At 35.1% G+C, this 24,302-nt stretch overlaps 1 protein-coding gene across 1 annotated transcript in view; it reads right to left on the bottom strand.

Moving 5' to 3' along the window:
- Positions 1-10,922: 10,922 nt before the first annotated feature.
- The window catches only part of LOC126825300 (U1 small nuclear ribonucleoprotein 70 kDa), an 89,125-nt gene continuing 75,745 nt past the window's right edge, over positions 10,923-24,302 (bottom strand). Inside the window, exons 6-10 of the mRNA XM_050554883.2 lie at positions 23,957-24,038; positions 17,073-17,174; positions 16,048-16,114; positions 15,590-15,825; positions 10,923-13,507 (exon numbers count right to left, since the gene is read on the bottom strand). Coding sequence (XP_050410840.1) covers positions 13,077-13,507; positions 15,590-15,825; positions 16,048-16,114; positions 17,073-17,174; positions 23,957-24,038 — 918 coding nt within the window. The 3' untranslated portion in view covers positions 10,923-13,076. The remainder of the gene's footprint in view (positions 13,508-15,589; positions 15,826-16,047; positions 16,115-17,072; positions 17,175-23,956; positions 24,039-24,302) is intronic.

Genomic DNA, 24,302 nt, shown 5'->3' with positions numbered 1-24,302 from the left:
TCCAGATAAGAATATGCCGTCACCGTTTCGCATGACTCGTGGAATATGTCTAGCCTCGTTCTTTGAGTTCCTTGTTACAAATAGCACTGAAACGCATTATGGTACACGATTCGTGTACCAATGGTAAAATATTTAATTTGTCTTAAATATTGGATATCAGAAGCCCATCGTTTCCGGGTTAGACCACAACACCAATGTTGATTTAAATTGAATAATAATTCGTGTTTTCAATGTCAAAGACTTTGGATGATACTGAGTTAGAGACTGAGTTACTTTAAGGTTAGGGTGAGTCGCTTGACCTTTTGACCTTGGCCTTGACAAAACGTCTAAACCCTTCAATAGATCCCTATATTATAGAATTTTACAGTGGCGGACTAGTAAATTCCATACGACCTGTAGTGTGCTGTGAGGGAAATTTTGCCCGGATATGGGCGTTTATTCCGCCTACTCTCGTATTCCAACTGTCGACGGTTCTTTTATGTTCACGTCAACGCCAGGAGATCCCGGAAGCGAAGCTAAGGATAGGCCTTTGCGCCGTCCGGGAGACATTTCCCCCATAGCACACGTCTTCATTAGAAATGGTTCCACTACTGATGTCTTCCGTCTTGCTCCAGCCACAGCATGGACAGTCCTCAGGCCTTCCTTTGAGCACGTTTTGTAGTCATTTGACTACAAGAAAGTTACTGGCTTATATATCCCTTCATTTCCAATGACTGTATTGACACTGACCCCCAAACTGTACTGTACATAGCTTAACAAATAAACCAATTCCCATTGAAATAAAGGTGAAACCTTGCCGCATAATTATATTATTTGATTAACCCCAACTGCTATGCGAAATATCTGTTCATTTTAAAATGGCCGCCGAACCAGAATCACGGGATTTCATGTCACTCGAAAATAAGATTAAGTTTTCAGTTTTCCACTCTTCACTGTTTGTAACATAATTACTGTGATGATATGTTGAAAATTTTGCAATTTCACCTAATTTTAGTTGCGCAAAGCCTCGAATAATGTACAAATTGTAGCCAGAATAAGAATTATCACGGCTACAAATATTGCAGCTAACGTCCTCATTAGCCCAGTCGGTGCAGAAAGGTAAGACTGTAAATTCCATTTCATTTAGAACGGATTCTTTAACTTTGTTCTAACTAATGGCGTAGTAGAGTATGTATCATATTTTGATAGCGACTGGCGTCTTGTCCACTTATACCGTTGATGAAATCGAATATTTGGATATAGCGATATAGCGATATAGAGACTTTAAATAAATCAGACACAATAAATGCAGGTCCCCCATTTGATATAAAGTAAAGTAGGTCATGCTGTTAAATAATGGATTAACACAATAAACGTAGACTGTCAAATAACTGATTAACAAAATAAACCTAGTGTCTGATTTCATTACATTAATTATTAACAATATACATTATTTTATAGTTCATCCTCATTTACCACTGGCTGTAAAACGTCTGATGGATGACGGCTAGATCTACCTGTTAAGGCCAACTCAATTTTCGTCAAGGTCGCTGAGATGTAAGGTTAGGACTCGTGATTGATGGCGAGATTGTATGTTAGAGTTAGGGTAAGCGTTAGGGCTAGATCCAGGGTTAGGGTTGGGAGTAGCGCTAGCCCTGTTTATATCTCACGACCTTTGACCAAACTTGAAGTTGACCTTATCAGATAGATCTAACCATGGACGACATTGCTAATGTGGGCGAAAACGTGTTAGCCATAATTGCCATCCCGCATTAAGCCAGAGTCGTATATACTTATAGTAGATTGGGTTGGGATGAGACACATATTTGGGAATGGGGTGTTGACTGGGTTAGGTAGCTAGAGGTATTACAGCTCTCCTTGTGCTTCCAGTGAGAGATTCACCATTGCGTAAGACTGCCCTGTTTGTTCCCAGAAACTGTGGCTTGGCCTCCGGTTAAGAGCCATTTTACGTGCTATGTGTTGACGAGAATGATTTAGTTCAACATGACATAAGAGAAAAAGTTCGAAGGTTGTGGATTTTTCTCGTCAACGTCATACGCCTGCATATAAATATGGTTTGAATCATGGACTAATTAATGTATTTATGTTCTTTTCGCCGTTTGATAATCACAGCACATGTTCTACGAACGAGGTAACCCGTAACCACATCTCTCTATACTAAGTATCCGATATCTTATTAACAAGTTTTATTTATATCTTATCTTGTGATCTAGTGGTCAGGACTTAAGTTTTAAATGTGTAAAATGTAAGCTCAAAATTCTTTGTGTGAAACTGGGAATGTTTTAGGTCGCCTATCGGATCAGGTAGGTCTCTTCCAGTTTTATCCAATAATAACAAACCATGCTGTGTGGGGCGGGGATGAAGGTGAGGCTTCGTTAGTGAACCCCACCCCATGCCAGAATTTATTGTCCATGAAATGGCTATATCTAAGGTGGGTCTATACATATATCATCGCGATTCATTATTTAACCTTGGTCCCAAATCGTCACCCACCCCCACCCGACCCCTCCCCCCATCCATTAATTAGTTATCGTTTTCGTACCTTTAGCTATCTCAGCACAAAAATCACATACCCAAGAAACCTTTAAACATCCTCTTTTCATTAATGCCTTATTAATAAAATGTAGAGAATTATATAACAGTGGCTAAGTTTATTTTCTGTATATTAAACAGGGCATGTAAGTGATTATCATAAAGTAAATAGTTCCTTCCTGATATATCTTTTTTTCTTTTCTTTTCTTTTTTTTATTGAATTGGCGTTTTTGGTCTAGAAAGTTTATCGAGATTTTCCGGCGTGATGTTCCCTTGTCAGTGCTGCTGGACGGATGGCCTGACAAGGACAGCTGTCTATTCGTTCGGATGGGACGACAAACCGAGGTCCCGTGTACACATTGGAATGCATGTAAACGATTCCTTGATAGTTGAAAATCGATTTAAGAGTACGCCGCATGGTGTATGGCCCGTCTTCATTAGCCCAGTCGGAGCAGAAAAGTAGGACGTTAACCCCCATTTCATTTCATATTTTTTTAACAATCTCCCAGAGAGAATTGGCATCAGTTTAAAGTACATTCGCATGTAATATTAATCTGGGTTGACAATTTGTTTTAAGCTTTAGACTTTAGGGGTTATTCCTTTGGTTATAGAGCAACAAACATGTCCAGATATTGATACACAATTTTATTCATTAGTGGAGAACATAATTGGATAGAGGTGTCAGAAAGGATAAGCTCACCTTGCTTCAGGCACATTTATTAAAGACGTAATATAAAGCTTTCTGTTCACGCAACATTATATTATCGTTATTCTGTTCTATGAAACTCCCATTAAACTCCGATCAATGGTATCAAAATGCAATTGATTCAATCAGACCATTCTAGTGACCGTTCGTCTGACAAAAAACACATTCTTTATAAAGCAATGAAAAGATTCTTGCAAATGAAATTGCCAAATTTCGATTGGAATAAAAAGTTCAAATATTTTGACGCAGACAAACTAACACAGTGGAACCTCGTTTTTCATCCTGAACGTCTGTGAAACCAGGAACTAATCACGTCTTGGTGTCATTCGTTTGGTTTCATTATAAATCTTATTTGATTAGAATCGTTACCAAGTCAGCAACCTTCCTAATGCTGTAAAATTTGAAATGATTTTAGATAAAGTATATTTTAAATATATAAATTGTATTTATGCCCATGCTTCCATGAAATTCATTTTCGTATAACTATACTTTTATTTGCTTGATTACATTTATAATGGCGACTACATGAAATAAAAGTAGAATCAATCAGACATATTTCTTTTCAATTTAAAGCAATAATAATGGTATGTGATACTATAAAGAAAGTAGTCTCGGTCACCCAGAACCTCCTACTCTATTTCTTTTCAATTTAAAGCAATAATAATGGTATGTGATACTATAAAGAAAGTAGTCTCGGTCACCCAGAACCTCCTAGTCTTCAACATTCGTAGAATATTTTTCTAAAGATAGAGACTATTAAGAACGGGTTAGCTTTGTTCATTATAGTCATTTTAGTTTATTGTCTCTCGCATTTCGAAAAGAGCAGGGAATTATTAAAATGGGTTAGTTTTTAAACCTTTGAACACTATATTGAACAAATATATATAGTTTCCTTCCACTTTTAACCCATTTTAAAAAGAAATCCATTAATTATCTGACGCATCACCATCACGGTTTTTTATCGTCAGTGAACATGTTTTGAACATTTCAGTGCATGATTGATGTGTCTGTTAAAATCAAAATGTAATTTCGTTTAGATTTTACAGTTCGTTCCTTCTTGATTCTTGTAATTAGATCAGTAGCACGGCGCCTATTTAAAGAGAAACTCGAATGGGGTTTAACGTCCTAGTTTTCTGCATCAAACTGGATAATGTAGAGGGCTGTTGGGGGCATTTTGCCTGGACAGCGGCGTTTCCGCCTACTTTTCATTGAATGCAGTCTAGTCGTTCGGATGAGACAAAAAAGATCATCCAACTACTCTGACAGCGCCGCTGTCCAGGCACAATAACCTGCAGACACATGCCTATCGTTATTATCCCAGTTAATTAATGGCATCCAGTTTATGTCTTATTTGCTAATGAGATCATATGGGATGCAACAGTGGCTTTTGGGGCTCAGACTGGTCTTATATATGGCTTTACTGTGTAAAATACATTACAATAGACATCAATTAACTTCTCAAAACCATAATCAACTCTCGATGCCATCGGATAGTCTGGATATTCAATATCTTAACAACGGTATCAATGACTATACGTAATTGTATGGGCGATAAGTCGGCTATAAGAGTGAAGTAATTTGACTGAACTTTTCAACATATTCCCTTTTCATTATCTATTTCTTAACTATTACAACGAGAACTGCCAGCTCTCTATCTAATCGTACATAATACCCCCTTTAAACCAATCTCTACCTAAATGAAGTTCCCAAAAATTCGCATACCCTTGGATCATGACTCTACTCACTGCCTTGGCTAATAAAAGACAGTGTTTATAAAAATAAAAGCTGTTCTAAATGGAAATATCGTTCTTCTAACTTCCACAAATAACTGATATGACAATTCGCTACGTCGTAGATATGGAAGTGCATACTACTTTCAAGACAGGATATTTCAGGGTCCATTCCACACTCTTGCACAATGTCTGGTTATATATGGCACCACCAATAACTGTCTCTGATTATAGATTATTTTTGGACAATAGCTGGGATGATGTTGCTTAATTGGGTACCGTTTTAATCGAACAGTTCTCAAAAACACAGGCTCGGTCTTATTACCAAGGTTCATCCATACACAATAAGGAATATTTTCTTAGTCGGCGATACGTTTCCAGATTATGGACTGTTTTCCGTTGTCTGGAGGATGGTAGTTGGATGGATTTATCGATGAGTAGAAATGCGAAACGACGGATGATGATGGATGAATGAAATTCTTTATCTATATTCACTCTCTTTAATATCGTCTAATATCATTTTATCATGGACGGTATTCAACGCTACACGGATCTATTGGGCCGTTTTCAACCCACGAAATCGCAGCATGAACATGTAAAGTCTAATTTTAGTTTTGACTGGTTGCATTACCGTGGATGAATTATACTAATTCAGAGTTGTATAAATGTTTTTAGAAGAGGTCCCGAGTGAAAATAGACTTTATTTTTCTCTCTGCAATTTAATTTGGCCTCCCAAACCCTGATTGTGGATGGTTCCAATATAAAATCAATGATACCATTTAATGTGAAAATAAGAGATGTTACGAAGACCATGTAGTGGAACATGCTATTGGTGATTCTGTTAATATTCAGCAAATAAAAAGTTTATCATTATCTATTTTGATGAAAATCAATTTCTATTTTCATGAACTATTCAGTGATCTGAAAAGGGACATTAGTCTAAAGATAGAACTAATTTTAAAGATGGCATTGCTCGTGTAACATTATAAAAGGCTGGACAATAAATGTTTGAAACTGAATTGGTTTTTATATGGCCACCAGTTAATGTGGTCGTATATTTCCTTCACTACAATCTGACCGTGGGTCATATTTAATGTTATATCTTTTTGAAATGGACACGAGTTATTATGTATCTCATTGCTACCGTCTTTATTAGCCCAGTGGGAGCAGAACAATAGGACGTTAAACCCTATTTCATATATATCCCATTACAAGAAGTATATTGATATTTTGATAATCATCTCCAGGGTTGTGTCCTTTTGTTATGAAATGTGTTAGCACTTTGTAAGATGCAATAAAGTTATCAACCTATCTTTCTGAAAGGATGAACCCCAGGTCGACATAGAGTGGGATTTCGGTTGCAACTATCTATGAGTCCGTATTAAGTTTCAGCGATTGTCGATATTGACTTACAGAGGCTTATTAAGTATTAAAAATTTGCCGAAATGTAGGCCATGTGCTTTGTTTTTTTTAAAAGGAAAAAGTCTATTGTTTCTCAACAGTTTCCAATGATAACTATGTGCGTTAATCCATTGCCTCTAAAAAAAACTCCCATTATGCTGCGGTGTTCCGATCACAAAACTATGAATGGGCGTGTATTTGGTTGCTTAGCAACCTATGTTTAACATTACCCGTATAGTTATTTTAATTCGATTAAAATACGATTTTTTTTTTTTGTGGGTTTTAACTTTGTTTGATCTATACTACATAAAACGAAAGTAAACTCGAATCTTAATCAGATTGTGGCCATGTGTATGGAGAGAGAGAGAGAGAGAGAGAGAGAGAGAGAGAGAGAGAGGGTTTAACGTCCACTCGACGCAAACTAGGTCATTTCGGGACTAACACATGGTTCAATTTTATTTCAATAATTCGCTTACGCGTAGGGTCTTTAGCAGTGGGGGGAAACCGGAGGACCCGGAGAAAACCCACGAGATTGGGCAGGCGACCCTACTCCTTGTCACGTACAACCGGTGAATCGAAACCCCGCCAGTTGACTCAATGACAGACCGTATGATACAGCGTGCTAACCATTCGGCCATTTGGCCATCCAACGCCCCACATGTGTACGGGAAATGAGATAAATCTGAAACCGCAACGAACGAAAGACAATAACTAAAGGCAAATGATAATCCCCTTGGAACCTAAAATGAATTCCATAGGTTTTTAAAAGTCTTACTTTTCTATCCTAATTGGGCTAGTGAAGACGGGCTTACGCCATACAGTGTGTTATGGGTTGGGGGGGGGATTTTGCACTATGGCCTATTCTTATTTCAAATTCCAACTGTCGAGGGTTCTTTTACGTGCACGCTAATGTGTACACGGAGGGGTTGAATTCTGCCACCCTGATCCGCAGTAACCATGTGGTATGATGGACAGCGAGGACTTCACGAGGTAATCCCGATAAGTTTATTCAATACGAAGACAAGTTCGATATTCTAACGAGAACTGTGTTGAAACCTTGAAATATATCCCCTCCGGATATTTGTCCATATATTTTCCGTGTCGTATTTAAATCAGTGTTAGAACTGGTAAAGTCAACCAACACTTGTTAATAATGGTAAGTGTAGGAATGGAATGGGCCACGTCTAGACTAGACGGTAACAAAATCAATACCAAATACTGACTTAATCACACCATGGTGTAAACTAATGTCTGTATACCAAACATTTCAAATATAGTAGCACATAATTATCATTAATATGTATCCTTATATAAACTGACATGGGCCACAACCTAAACCCGACCTGGAAATGGATACAGAAAGATAGGATCACAAAATCGTTAGAGATGAAGAAATGGTATGATCGCTTAATTGAGTATAAATGGATAGGATCTGTAGGGGAAAAAAATCTATAATCGATTAGAACACTTAAAGATATATTATGAAAGAATTAGCTGTGCGTTCTTGCTATAATAGTCCGAAAATACATGTAGATAATAAAAAAATGAATATATTGGAAATTACAGTCAAATTCCAATATTCAGTGCGAAGTTATGAGTGTTCGAATTTTGACAAAATATAGCGTATATTGTTTATTATCGTTTGTTGCAACGGCACTTGACAATCGTTAAACTCTGAAATGGCCGCAGTGGCCTAATCTAGGGGGTTGGTTATAGGCTTATGTGAAAAAATGTCTAAATAATAGTTTGTAAAATATTTGAAGCCAAAATAAAGACTTGCAATATGCCGATTTAGCTCTTGCGTCTTTATGCAATATCCAAACAACAGAATTGAAGGTTATAACAGCTTTCCAATCCAGAAATTGTTATCAAGTACTATCTGAGCACATGATAAATCTTTACTTAACAGAATTTGGCCCTTTTGAGACTAAATTGAGCTAAAATTTTATTATATTATATTTCGTATTCTCTTCGGGATCTTGAGAAGATAATGAAACAGAAGAAGTCAAAGCAAATCCACGAGTTAAGACAGACAGCCTTGGTTATTGTTGCTTAAAATTGTACGATTGAACTACTTATTGTATTCCTTACAAAAAGCAGATGCAAAGTAAAACGCTTTAACATGTTGACTATGTGATCGGACCCACGATAGGTCGATGGCATTGGTAATAGACCTTTCAACTTTCCCTGTATTGGAAATGTGTTGCTTTTCGACACCCAATCACTAAAGTCGTAACAAATTAATCAAACCGAGTGAAGATGATGATTCTGGAGTGCCGAGTAGATAAACGAGGTGATTGGATTGGTACATAGTGATGTCATGAATGACGGGTAAGTGGTGATTGGACTGGTTAAGTGTAATAGTAGTTCAGATTGAATTGTAACCAGTGCACATTATTACATCTTTGTCCATCGTTAGGGGAACTATATATAACCATAAGGAATCACCCAGTAATTATTTGCGCAAAAAAAAAAAAAAAATCCAATAAACATCTTGGATGGGATCATATATAGTATTCTCAATATACACGTCTGACAAGAATTCATTCATGTTTCAATTTGTCTTGGGCATGGTATGTTTTAAATTCTTTGCGGACGCTTTGTGACGCTCTGTGGATCGGTGTAATGGTACCCAGTTGATTCAGATGTTTTAAGGATGCCACGTGTTGCTGTTGGCTGCAATGATTCCAGATATATTCTGACCTTTGTACTGATTCCTGGGTTCCTAATTATTCTGAATGTCTCGGGAACTGTGTTCGTTCAGGGGATCACGAGCCTAGTAGTCTCTCCCTCATCCTCGAAACCGATATACATATTGGGAAAGCTGAACGGTTGGACAAATCCATACCATTTCATATGGCTACTCAATTTCTGGAAATTATGTAGAATTACTTTTGCAGGAATACACGTACACTAAAATAAATAAAAGAATCTTTTCTTCAATAAATAGCCTAACAACTAGAACTTTGAGTTGACAGAACAATGTCGCAGAATGAAATTTGGGAACGGTGTGAGTTTTCTATGGAATTTTGATGGGTACACTATCTCGAGAAAATTCTGAAATGTAATTTCGGACTGTAATACATATTTACGTAAAATCAGATCTTTGACTATATCTCTTTGGTAGAAGGTCCGGGAAATGTCTACTATCAATATCTGTGGGTTCTACTATCAATATGTCTTGGTAGAAGGCCCGGGGCGGGAAATGTCTATTATCTATATCTCTTTGGTAGAAGGCCTGGGAAATATCTAATATCAATATCTCTTTGGTAGAAGGCCCCGGAAAATGTGTATTATTTATATGGTAGAAGGCTTGGGAAATTTCTAGCATCTATATCTCCTTGGTAGAAGGCCAGGGGAATGCCTCATTATGGTAGGTGGGCCCGGAAATGTCTACAACCAACATCCCTTTGCTGTGAAACGTCTGCTTCCACAATGGTGATATCGCAGACACGCAACCTTTCTTTGCGCCCACACATTGGTCAATCTATAAGATGTGCCAATAATCACACGACCCTTCTTCAATTCATCACTGTAAATTAAGATTTATAGCAAGTTTTATTACATTAATCTGTCAGCTATCCGTAGTAATTATAGTATCTTCTGTATTAACAGATTAATAACACGTGTATAATTATATCAGTACACCGTAATTACAGACTTCACACTACCTCCCATTTTTGGATATATACTTCTCAGTGTGGACATTTATGTCAAAAAATAAACGTGCTGTTTGATAACCTGGAATTTACTCATGGTTATCAAGGTTTTTTCAATCAATGTGCCTACATTGATATTTGTTGTAGCACATAGCCGATCATGACCAGTATGACACCTTTGGGAAATATTCTCTTTCCTTTTCTTGAGTTGCTTCCGTTATTGTTAGTTTTTCATTTTGACCGTGACTGTAGAGCGCAGTGGACGCATATGGTTAGCCCCGGATACATTCACTTGATCTGATAAGTGATAAGTGCATTTATTTGTTGCTCGAGTTGTAAGTGTATATTGTGGCCTGTCCATAGACCCGTAGGTTTGTCTTATGTAATTAATTGTTTGTGCGTGGAGCTGTCTCCCTGCACTTACTTTTGTGTTTGTTTGGTATAAGCATTCACATTTAGTTGCAATCAAATCTTGGGCATATTTGCGACAGTTCAAGATGTTAGTTTGTTACATGAAAATATCTATAATAATTTACGAAATGGGGTGGAACCAGTGACAAAAATTAAAAATCTCACAAGGACTTGGTTTCAAGTTTCCTGCTAGACCCCCCACCCCTGGATCCGCACCTAGAAGTGAACTTTTCTAGAGATAACCAAGGGTAACAAAATTAAACTCACAGGGACCAGCATTCCAAGTTTCCTTGGATCTGCACCTAAAGATGAACTTTACCAGAGATAACCACTGTTAACAAAATTAAACTCATAGGGACCAGCGTGCTGCCCCCCCCCCCCCCCAACTCCTGGATCTGCACCTAGAGGTGAACTTTACCAATGCCAGTTTGAGATAACCAAGGGTATATTTGTCCTGAAGAACAGGAAGTAAAACAATAGATGTCAGTGTGAATAGGTTTATTTTGAAGCAGAGTTACTCAATTAAACAAATAACAAAAACCTGCATTTAAATTCCACCTGGTGCCTTACTAAGATACATAAATAAAACTCATCCAGTTTCAATGGCATTTTGAAGCCCAGTGATTAATAATAAGAACTCAAAATTTTCTCCTTTAGCCATAATTCACTTTGAGGAGAGATATTTATATATATTTTCTGTGCAAACAATGAATGAAGTCTTTTTAATCATACAATATAAATTTTAAAGAACAGAGTTATATCATGGTTAAAGCAAGGTAATTTTTAAACTCCAGTGTTGATAAATAGGTCTTCAACAAAAACAAATCATGGACAGCAAAGTTATGGTTCTAAATCTAAACACCTTACTAATTTAATTACAGAGACCATATGCAATTAATATTTTGATACACAATACAGGTGTTACTCAAGACTAATCAGTAATCTTCACCTAAACCATGATTTAGTCAGTAATCTTTACCTAAACAATGATTAGTCATTTATCTTTATCTAGACCATGATTTAGTCAGCAATCTTTACCTAATCCATGACTTTGTCATCTTTACCTAAACCATGATTTAGTCAGAAATCTTTACCTACACAATGATTTAGTCAGTAATCTTTACCTAAATCATGGTCTAGTCAGTAATCTACACCGAAACAATGATTTAGTCATTAATCTTTACCTATACCATGATTTAGTCATCTTTACCTATACCATGATTTAATCAGCAATCTTTACCTTTACCTAAATCATGATCTAGTCAGTAATCTACACCGAAACAATGATTTAGTCATTGATCTTCATCTAAACCATGATTTAGTAAGAAGTAACTTAAAGAAATGAAAATGAATGGAAAATCCAGTATTCCACAAAATTTCTTATTTTTCATCATTATATCGTTAGTTTAAAAGATGACCGATTGTGAAATATCCACTGTTGACAATACAAGCAGTTGAGAATACACATTTTTCATTGTCCAGATCAAAGTATGAACAAGAAATCTCTGTTACACTCATAACATCTAACAGACTAGTTCTATGGATTCCAATCCTTCATAGTTAATAACCTTCCGAGAGAATTACATGTCATAAACTAATGACAATAATTATATTCTATCAATAGCTCAAATTCACACTGAATATAATAATAGTATTGATGAAAACAATTAATGATTGAATGAATGATCACTAAAATACAATGATAAAATGATGAATTGCACAAATGATACAAATATTACATGAAATAAAACAATGAACTTAGGAGAAATCATGTTTTACAATTACAAATGGCATTATATATACAATACAAAACACAGGCCTACAAAACAGCGACTGTAGCCCAATAAGGAAATGAAGCTAAGTTATGAATAAAATTAAAACATTTTGTTCAGCACATCTATAAGAGAAACAGGCAAGCCACAACATGATAGTTTTACATTAAAAATCCATCAAGGTATGTATGTGGATAAATGTATATTATCATTAAACCTAGATACCAAGTTATAAAATCCATTCAGATAAGTTTGAAGATAAATTTATTCTAATAATAACCTAGATACTAAGACAAATTATAACAAAGATAACAAGGAATCTTGTCTTCATATTATTTAATTTAAAAAATACTAAAATAAATGCTAAGGTAGCCTAATCTTTTCAATAAATCACAATGCCTACCAAGAGAATAATTCCACATGTTACCCAATACAATGAAGGCTGTTTCTTGTTGGCAAGCATTATTAACTACTCTTATCTTCCCATTCGATTTGACATTTGACACTCAAATGAAGAACAATGAAGAACAAGTTTACCATAAAGTATTAATATCCAACTCTGTAAATCTGAATTAAATCACTGCATGTTAAATAAAGTGATATATTAGAAAGATGTTCAAAGTTAAAAATCAAGTGATCTAACTAAAAGTAACATAATTGTTATTTGCAAAACAAACAAATGCTTCAATTCATAAAAGTTAATACTTGGTGTATTTAGGATTATATGCCCATTGGATAGAATGATTAAAACCCCACTGGTCTACTGATCTAATTAATTTATTAATTTTCTCGTCATTCATAAAAGCTAAACTTCTTAATCGCCGTAATTATTAGTTATTCTCCTTCCCCAGTCTCGTTATTAAATCTAATTAGCATATCCCTTTTCCTGTCCTTCATATTTTTCTTCTTTCACGCCATATTCGCGTTGTTGATAATAATCACCATCATCTTCCTCCTCTTCTTCTTCCTCCTCACGATCCCCATTCTCATCTTGATCATCTTCACCTTCTTCATGCTTAACTATGGACATGTCGAAAGTCTTTCTGTCCTCCTCTTGACTTTCTTCGTTACGAGCCATAACACCATATCTGTAGTCATCATCAACCTTCTCTTCTTTGATTTTAATAACTTGATCCTCATCAACAGGTTCTTCTTTAATTCTACGATCACGTGATCGTCTTCTATCTCGGCTTCTGCTTCTTCTCCTTTTCCTGTCTCGTGATCGGCTACGTTTACGATCTCGTGATCTACTACGTCGACTTCTCTTTCTGTCTTTTCTACCTGCTTCCTCTTCTTCTGCAATTAAAAAAAATACAAAATATACATTCTTGTTAAATAGGTACATTAAGATTTAATATTTAACTCTGCCAACTGTAAATTAAATTAACCCTTTTGCACCAAGAACCCCAAAACTCATGGCTCCTAAGACAACCCCAAATTGCCCTGTCATGTGCAAAGCTGAGGTGCATGAAACGCTCTTCACATATCTCAGGTGGTTTGAGAAGGTTTAAGGAACATTTTCGATCTCTTAAGGGGTATTATAATATAGAACACCCCACAATCCATGGTTCCTAAGACAACTCCAAATTGCCCTGTCACGTGCAAAGCTGAGGTATATGGAAAGCTCTTCATATATTCAGGTGCTTTGAGAAAGTTTAAGGAACCACATTTTCGATCTGTTCAGGGATATACCAGTATCATAATATATCACTTTTCTCTTAATCTTCTTCAAGGAACTGGGGTAGTCAATATTTACATGTAACAAGTGCTAAAGGTGTTAAAATTACATCTGTATTTCGGTTAATCTTTATGGTTCTGATTTACTACACTATCACAGATCTAACCTATAATTAGAGCGTTGGCTGTTTGGACAGCTGATTTTAGTTGCATTATGCATGAGATTTCATTGAGATTATAAATAGATCAATAATGGACAAGGTCTTTCTGTTGTCATTGGCTATTTACAGTACACAAAAAAGAAAAGAAATAGGGTTTAATGTCCTACTGTTTTGCACCGACTGGGCTAATGAAGACAGACATACACCATGCCGTGCGCTATGACTGAGTGAAATTTTGTCCAGACAGTGCAGCTACAGCCTTCTATTATTTTAAATTCCAACTGTCAAAGTTCTTTTTAAATGCACACCACTGTGTACACGGGACCTCGGTTTTCCATCCCATCTAAACAATTATACATTGTCCATTGCCAGACCTTCCGTCCTACACCACTGACAATGGGGAATCGCGCCGTAACACCTGATGAATGTCTCGGCCAACACTGTTGGCTATGGTTACGAGTTAATTATGCATGGGCAAATGTCTTCATTTTGCCAGGAAAACAGCTTACTAAATGAGTCCAAAGCAAGCTGTGTACAACAGGTGGCCAAGATAGGTTAGCTTTTAAGAAAAGCCTCCTCAACGACAGACTCCTCCAATGATAGTGTAACAACATACATAATGGTTTCCTGTTTACCTTTATCATCATAACAATCGGATTAAAATACAGATGTATATTTTGTTTCGGTTTTATTATACTTTCGATGGCCTACACTACATGAAGATCCGACACGTTGTACTGGAAGGTCGTGTCAGGGGTCGTACGACATTGATTAATCAATCAGCGGTGATGTTTCTAGTGGTTTACCCACAGTTCCGTGCATGGCACACCAAGAACTTGCCGTAACAGACCATTTCATTTGCTAATCCCCCATTCAACCAAAATGCAGGTAATATAACAACTCTTCCAGATCCTAGTGTAGTAAAGACAATTAAAACGCAATTGTGAACTATAAAAAACGAAACGAAATAGGGTCTGTGTTTTAATCAGATTGTCATCATAAGTACTTTGTTGTTAATATGATTGTTAAAATGTATGAACCCCTTTAATCATCTTGACAAATTAATGAAGTATGGCTTCACATTGTACATTCATATAGATCTTTCAGTTTATTAAATGTCATTGTGTTTGACAACTATAAGAGGATACTTTTGAAAGCGCTGTGCTTGTGTATAATAAACCAGTGAATGTTCTCTCATATAACTATGTTAGTTAACCTTCGATTGGCATTTAGTAATTGAATATTAACACAAGGTACAATTTTATGGATACAAAATTACTGAGCTATTTTAATAGCTCAGTAATTTTGTATCCATAAATACTAAGCAAATGCTTGATAAAGACGAGAGTATCTTCGTCGAAACGTCACTTAGTATTAAACTCGGTAATTGTGTATCGATAAAATTGTACCTTGTGTTTATATGTTAGTTAAATTGATTTAAACACCTCTGTTAGTTTTTTTTAAAACTAGTCTAATTTACTCTTTTTTAACCCCCTATTAGTATTAGGCTTAATTTATACAATATTTTATTATTTTATACCTTCAGGTGCAACACCACGATCCTCCCAGTCTTTATTACGTCTGTCTCTACTACGAGATCTCCTCCTTTCAACACGTTCTCTTTCTCGTTCACGAACTGGACTCCTTTTACGCCTCTCTTCACGATCTCTACTTCTAGTACGACGTCTCCTTGTATCTCTTTCAGCACGGTCACCTCCTCTCTCCCGTTCCGGCATCCTCTCTCGACTCCGAGAGCGTCGATCTTCCCGATAACTTCTGCAAGATGAGAAGATGGCACTCAGATAATACTTTATTAGATATATCCAGCACAGAAGATTTATACATAGTGAGTATAACTAGTAAAAGATATTAAATAAAGCACAACTTTTATAATTACATTTTTATTTTCAGAAATGAAAATGATCGAAACCGGTCCCCCTTTGGTACTTTAAAAACTTGCAAAAGTTCTGCAGTATTAATGAAAAAAAAAACACTTACCCTTCTCGTCCAGAAAATCGGGTATTTTCATCCGGTCCACCTTTTCGTGTGCCTCCAAGTCCACCACCTATATGTAGATAAATAAATTTATTAAATAAAGCCAAACAAATGTTGCATAATGTCACCTGATCTGTACCATGCAAAATGAAATGGGTTATTGAAAATGGGCATACACCATACACTGTACTATTAGTGAAATTCTGCCCAAACAGCAGCATTCTGGTCTACTCTTATATCCAATTCCAATTGTCAAGGGTTCTTTCACATCATGCAAGCCAGGGTGTACATGGGACCGAAGTTTTGTGTCCCAATAAAAGGACTATAGACGCTATCCTTGAAAGGCCCTCCGCCACCAAAACCATGGTGGAAAATCCCCACAAACTTTATCGGCCATCACTTCAGTGAGCCAGTACATTTTCCGCCGAGCCATAGCAGCTCTCTACTTAGTGTGTACTAAGGGGCTTTCCTTGCAAGTAATTACTCACACACATTATATTTGTATTTCATAACTTACACTTGTTATTATTTTCTATTTAAAATACCCTACAAGAGTTATTTCCCTTCACTAACAATTCAGTATATGTGTTGCAATTGCATTCATTTTTGATTTAGTTGAGATCAGAACATTTAACAAAACAAAAACATGATTTACATCACCAGGGTGGGGTGGGGGCAGTGCAGAGCTGTTTCCCCAAGGTGCAAATCTAGCAACTGAACCAGTCCCCTACAATAATTGCCATTATCTAGATGTTTCGGGTAACATATGATTCAATTTCATTTCAATAATTAGTTTTCGTGTAGGGGTCCTTAATAGAGCAAGGAAACCAGAGGGCACTGAGAAACCTCACAAGTTTGGACAGACGACCCTACTTCTCATCACGTGCAAGAATGGGAATCGAAATCATGCCACATGACTCAATGATAGATCTTATGGTCTGAAGGACAGATGTTAACCCACTCGACCTTACAACCCCCTCAATCTGAAAGGAACATATCTTTATGTTTTATTTTTTAGCAACTCTCACCTAATCTTCTGGGTCTCCATCCCTTAACTGTTCGACCTCGTTCAACATCAACCAAAACCCTTCTACCATCAATCTTTTTACCATCAGCATTTTTATATGCGGCTAGAAAAAAAAAGAAAAACAACCAAGTGAATAAAAACATTAATACTGTATTTTATCTATTGAAACTTTCACACATGTTCAGCCAAAAAAATAAATTAAATAAACCATGTTTTAACTTCCCAAAACTTTACTTGAATAGATGTGTCAACTGCATAGTCAATGTTGATGAAGCAACAATTTCATTTTCTAAAATACATTCTCTTGAAGGCTAACAATTTCAAAGATATATTTATTTTTCAAGTATAATTGCTTTTTCTAAAATACTTTCTCTTGAAGGCTAACGTGGACAAAAGTCCTGAGACAATTTCAAAGATATATTTATTTTTCAAGTATTTTTTGGAGCAACATGTGAACGATTTCCAATAGATAACCATTCAAATTGTCTCCTTGATTATATTCAAGGAAACAATTTGTAAAATCTTTGCCTCACCCTCTTGCTGTCCTGCAATAAAATATTATGAAACACTTAACTCATTTCTAGAAGTGACATCAAGACACAAGGGAATTAAGTTCTGGTTTTCTAGCCCAAAGAAGTAGGTGCTTAAACATGAGCAGTTTCAGTTGTCAGCAACTACATCTTTGGCTAAATACTTTCAAACTGATATACAAGAAGTCTGATTCCCTGGTGTCGAGATACACCAATATCTATGGGTCCCTTAAACTTACCTGAAAAAAGAAATTAGGGGATTAATACTTTTTTCAGACCAGATTGCTAGAAACTTTTTTTTATTTGCCAAATGTTTTTTACAAGTTATTACAAGTACTTACAACTGTAATAACTAAATTTATACCTACTGGTTTTTTTGGTTGAGGAGGGGGATTTTTTTTTTTTTTTTTTTTTTTTAACTGGGGCCCGTAAAAATTTACAACGAAAAGATAGAAACTTACGCCACATACTACCTATAGTCCTATATCTTTGACTTGTTATTAAGTCTTGTGTTGCAACAAGCCGTCACCAATGCGGTTCGTAGTCCAGTGGTTTTTTAATCCGCCGGTTTTACTTACCCGCCCAGTTTAAGCTTACCTGAGTTTTTTTTTATTATAAATTATCTTTAGAAAATATCACATTTCTGTTATTTTCGAATTTTAAAATTTTGACAATTGGTTACAGTATCTTTTATAGGGATTTTTCCAACTTGCACCATTAGCTTAAATTGCCCTTTGACCCCCACAATATGACCCAAATTACATCATAATTCACAGTAAATGTAATACTTTCTAATTATTTTTGTTTGTTTTGTAGTAAGAAAAAAAAAGTGTAATATGTGGATATGCTGTGTTTCTGTTTGCATGTAAATGGAGAAATCCTAACAATTTTGAAATCAGCATGACTATCGCAAACTGAGTAATTTTAACTATCTGCCTGTTGTTTTAAAGCACCGAATGAAAGTATGAAAGAGCCAAATTGGATATCTTATAACAAGTTTATATCATTTGTGTTTTGGAATTGTTTCTTTTAATGACCCAGTCTTACCAAATCATACAAACCCAACAATGGTGTAGTTTTTAGCAATCTTTCAGAACAATAGTGTAGAAGCCTAGACAGGCCTTTCAGAGGGCTGAAGAAAAATAAAAAAAATGCCCATTAAGTTCAGTTTCCAAATTACATTTTACCCTTCTGACTTACATTGTTATGGCTATATTTGATTTACGCTTTCCCCAATTGACATACACTTTGTTTTGTTTACACTTTGTTTAATTTACACTTTTCCCATTGACTTACATTTTGTTTTGTTTACATTTTACCACTGACTTACACTTTCTTTTGTTTACACTTTCCCAATTGATTTACACAATGTTTTGCTTACACTTTCCCCCAATGACTTACACTTTGTTTTGTTTACACTTTCTCCATTGACTTACATTTTGTTTTTGTTTACACTTCCCCATTGACTTACACTTTGTTTTAGTACAGCTTGGTTTTGTTTACACTTTCCCTAGAGACTAACACTTTGTCCCTACAAAATTCTGGCTTTATTTTTTATTAAAGAATATTTTTAATGCAGACGTCGTCTTAAAGCACAAATTTATTAAACACCAATTAATGGCATTTCTCATTTTAAAACTAAATATATCAAAAGAGTTCGTACAAATTTCCAGATATGATACGTCTTTTTATTAGTTTTCAAGACAAAACAAATCAACACTAGTACTTATAGAATGTTTTATTTACATTCCATGATTTCTTACCTGGCTAATTCCCCAGTAAAATTTACCTGTTAACATTAATAGTAGCATTCAAATTTATTACAAAACCATTATCTATATATTATATATGCAATCATTGCATTTTCTGTGTATACCAAGTTATACTTTTATATTTAAACTGAGAATGTGGGAGCGGGTGCATGCTATAAAGTATATATTTTAAAAATACACACATTGTATCTATAGAAATTCCTAAGTCTGTTATCAACATAATGGCATAGAAATATTGTTTTAGATTGTTGAATGACTGAAAGAACTTTTAAAATAAAACTGTAAGGGCCAGTAACTCTGTAGAGATTCTAAACTTCTTTCATTATGATAGTCACAATGACTTCTGGATTACACTGTTTAGTCAGACAAAGCGTTTTTTGTTTTTTTTATATTTTTTATATATATATATATATATATTTTTAAATAAGTGGTTCTATAAAATGGTAGAGCCATTTAATTTTTTATGACGTCTGCGAGACTAAACAGGGAAATATCACAGGTCATTTAATCGAATTTGATTATATCCACCGCTCTATCAGTAATGAATACAGAAAATGGACAGTTTTACAAGATTACATCTATCATGAAGTAAAATAATCCATTTCTTCATATTTCACTAAACTTTATTTATGGTAGTTCATTTAAATTCAAAATTGATTCCAAGATCATGAAACTGAAAAGCAGTAAAACTGACCGAATAAACTCATTTTCGGACAATAACATAGACTCACACCACTCATGAGTCTTTCTATTACTTAACAAATGTGATTTGTTATTAAAGGAATATACTTCATTTATAAGTATCTACAACATAACAAAATGGGCTTTGGGTAACGATAAATAAATGTATTGTGGGATTCTGATGTGTATGTAATATGTCATGTTAATGGGTTAAATCGAGAATACTGTAGGGAATAATCTTGTCTTTGGGACCAGATAAATATATTGTGGGATACAAGATGTGTATGTAGTATGACATGTGAATGGATTAAATCTAGAATACTGTAGGGAATAATCTTGTATCTCCCCAGTAGACTATAATATAGATAAATTGAAGGAAAGACTGCAGTATGTTATAAATATATATCGATTGGTGAACCAATAGTGACATAGATAGATAGTATCTACCATTACGATATATTACTTCTTTTTTTAGTTTACTATTATGTGATGGTTTAGTCAGAACTCATTACCATTTAAGCTTATATTTGGTCTTCAAACTAAGCTAAAATTAATGAAATCCGGTTTAATGTTCTACTTCTCTGCACTAACGGGCTAATGAAATGAAAATGAAATAGGATTTAATGTCTTACTGTTCTGCTCCGCCTGGGCTAATGAAAACGAGCACACGCCACACTGTGTGCTATATGAGGGAAATTTTGCCCGGGGAGCAGCATTATGGCCTACTCCAACTGCCAAGGGTCTCTATTATGTGCATGCCAATGTATACATGGAACCTCGGTTTTTCGTCCCATCCTAACAACTACACAGCTTTCCTTGTCAGGCCCTCCGTACTGAATCACTGACAAGGGGAAACCACGTCGGAAAATCCCAATTAACTTTCTCAGCCAATGCACAGATCGAACACCCGATCCCCAGGCTAGCGAGCCAGCGTCCTTCCCACTTAGCCACCGTGGCTCCCAAACGGGCTAATGAGGTACATTGCTGTTACAAAAGATTAGTATTTTTTTGTAGTATTTTAGAACTGCTTAACATTTAAGACTTATATTTAATTTAGAATTTTATAAGCGATCAATATTTAATTTCACTTCACATAGGCTTTCGGAACTATTTATAATTTCTAGAATTGTAAAATGACATTAATTTGATTACTTTTATTTAATCATAGTAGATGTTGGTTTTCAGAAAACATTAAATATGGTGGCAATCATCATGGTGAAACAGAAAATGTTTGAATTTACGATTTAATTTCAAATCGCAAAATCAAATAACAATGCAAAATGTCATTCAAACATTTTTTGTGTACAAATAATTTATTTAAAATAAGCTGCATATGAATCAATTATCAAACATCTGCTGTGTTTTGTGGTGAAATGTTGTTTAATGCCCTATTTTTCTGCATATACATATACCATAGAGTGCTTTGAGGGAAATTTTACCCTAGCATGGCACTACATCATACTCATATTTTGGTTTCAACTGTCCGATGATCTTTAATGTGATTTCACTGGTATATAAGAGAGCTCAGTTTTTTAAACCCATCTGAACAACTAGATACTTGGCCTTTGAGGGCCAATACTGGGATCAACCCTGTCGTCTTCTGGTTATTGGCATACTTTATGAATGATGCATATCTTTTAACTATTTAACCTTTTTCAGAGAGAGAGAGAGAGAGAGAGAGAGAGAGGGAGGGAGAGAGGGAGGGGTGGTTTGTCCACTTGACACAAACTAGGTCATTTTGGGACTAACATATTCAGTTTTATTTCAATAATTTGCTTGCGCATAGGGGTCTTTAGCAGGGGGAGGAAACCCGGGGATCTAGAGAAAATCCACAAGCTTGTATTTAACTTTTTAATTCTTATCTTAGGCTTTACAAGTGTGGGATCGAAAACCATGCCACTTGACTTAATGACGAAACCTTAGGATATCACCTCACCCCTTTTCTTTTAGATCTAGACATGTTTTACCAGAAAACTAGAGTATATTTTGTCAATGTATATATAATGGCCAAGTAACAACAGACTTGAGACTTGTGTTCCAGAGTCAGATTTAAAAATTAGCAGGTTTAGTCATGAAATTGGACAAAATGAGGAATTTTATTGATTTTTTTGTCTCTGAAGATAAATCAGGGTAAAAATTAAGTTATAGTGTAAGATATACAAGACCTAGTTATCAACAACCAGTAAGTAAGAAATTTTACAGATTTCATACGGTTCTTAAGATAATCTTTATAGATAATTGATAATAAAATTCAAGGCGCCTCAATGATCAGAAACTTTTATGTCATTAGATAAATTATCTCAACATCTCTACGAAAAACTTTGAAGATATTCAGAGATATTTCTGCTGATATTGGAGCAAATGCCAAATTTTCCCTCTTCTGGTACTACTGGTCCATTAATAGTTTTTTTTAAGCCTGCCATATAATCAGAAATCACTACATTAATATTAATTGAGTATACTTTTTTGAAATCTCAGCAATAAATGTTAAGATATTAGTAAAGAGAAAATTAATTTTTATCTTTTTAAAATACCGCACAAAATAAGGCCATTAATCTTTTGGTAAAATCATTTACAAGATGGATTAAATCTGTTAGGGAAATAAACTATTTGTTGCTTTAAGTGATGTCTCTTGTCTTCTAGATGAACACATGGAGTGTAATTCCTTGAAAACACATTCAAGTAAGCAATCAATCAGAACCACCACACAGTTTTCCTGAGTTATAAATTGCAAAACAAGAACAAAAAATCTGCCAGCCTATTTCTGACATGCAAGGTTTGATATCTACATAAACAACTCTGCAAAGTTCAATCCATGGCAACAACTTATCTGAGAAATTTTTTGACGCCAGGTTCAGACATTGGTCGTGAATTAGTCGATATAAAAAGGAGATCGAATATAGAGGAACCTGTTAGAAAGACACTGGTTTGGCACTGGTGGTGTTTTAACCCATCTGTGTATTGATTTCTGGGTTACAAACAACTTTTTTCCTTCAAAACTTGCAGCCTAATTTGGGTGTTGCATAATTTGTCTGTCACAGTCAGGTGTTTGAAAAGCTAGCCCTATTGATTATAGAATTTGATCCCATCAGGACCAACGGTTATATCAGCTATAAATTCACTCCAACTCTCTCGCAGACACCATGTGCATTTAATCACAACATGAGCTTTCAATAACCTATTTGATTTCGATTTTGTATTTTATTAATAGTATTTTCTCGGATGCAGTTTATATTTAGTTGTAACTTTAAAGCACCTGAATTGCACTAACTGTGAAATTTATGTCAAATAACTTTGGCTGTAATGTACAATTTGTACACTTAAATTTCTGTATGTATATTTGAGGATCATTTGTATGAAATTTGTTGGTTACTTTTCTATAGAGTAATAATTTCTATAGAAAAAGTGATGTTATTGTAACATTATCTTTAAAGCCATACTGGATGTAGCTCTGATGATGGTATTTCACTAACACTACTATATATGCAAGTACATGAGGTCACCAAAGACTCAGATATTTTGGGTTACCTCACATAGTTTGGAGTAATAATTTCTATAGAAAAATATTTTGGTAACATCAGTAAAACTATACTAGATGTCACGAAATGCTCCGATTGCAAAGACTAATAATCACAACTGTGTTAATTCATCAACCAACAAAATAGTTCACTTCTATTTTTTTTTTAACAACTTTATAGGCACCAGCAGCATGTATAAATATATTTCAGTTCAAAAATCATACGGCAAATCACCAGTCCATGTGGTTACTGACAGCTATATCCATTTTTTTTTTTTTTTTTTTTTTAAATAAAATTTACTTTGAATATAATTGTAATGGTGCCATTAAGACCAGCGAGAGCGTGGAAATGGAATAAAATCTAAAATAACAATATTGTACTTACAATGCATGTCTCGTTCGTGTTCATACTCAATGAAAGCGTAGCCACGTGGTTTGTTTGTGTTTCGGTCTGTAACCAATACAATCTGAAAAAGATGAAGAAATGTGACTTTGAATAAATAGATTTTAAGAGATGCTGAACTCTCTTTTTTGCCATTATTTCCCTGTCAATAGCTTTAGAAAAGATTTTTATCTGTGAAGTCATCCATTTATAGAATTGACAGACAACATGTCCATAAAGTTAGAAATAAACACCAAGTACGGAAATAAACCATTCATGAAGACACTACTTGTATTTAAGACATTACGCTGGAATTCACTTTTTGTGTTTCAATAAAGATACCAATAGC

Source organism: Patella vulgata, chromosome 6, assembly GCF_932274485.2.
Source record: "Patella vulgata chromosome 6, xgPatVulg1.2, whole genome shotgun sequence".
Lineage (NCBI taxonomy): Eukaryota > Metazoa > Mollusca > Gastropoda > Patellidae > Patella > Patella vulgata.
This window is presented reverse-complemented; position numbering and strand designations above follow the sequence as displayed.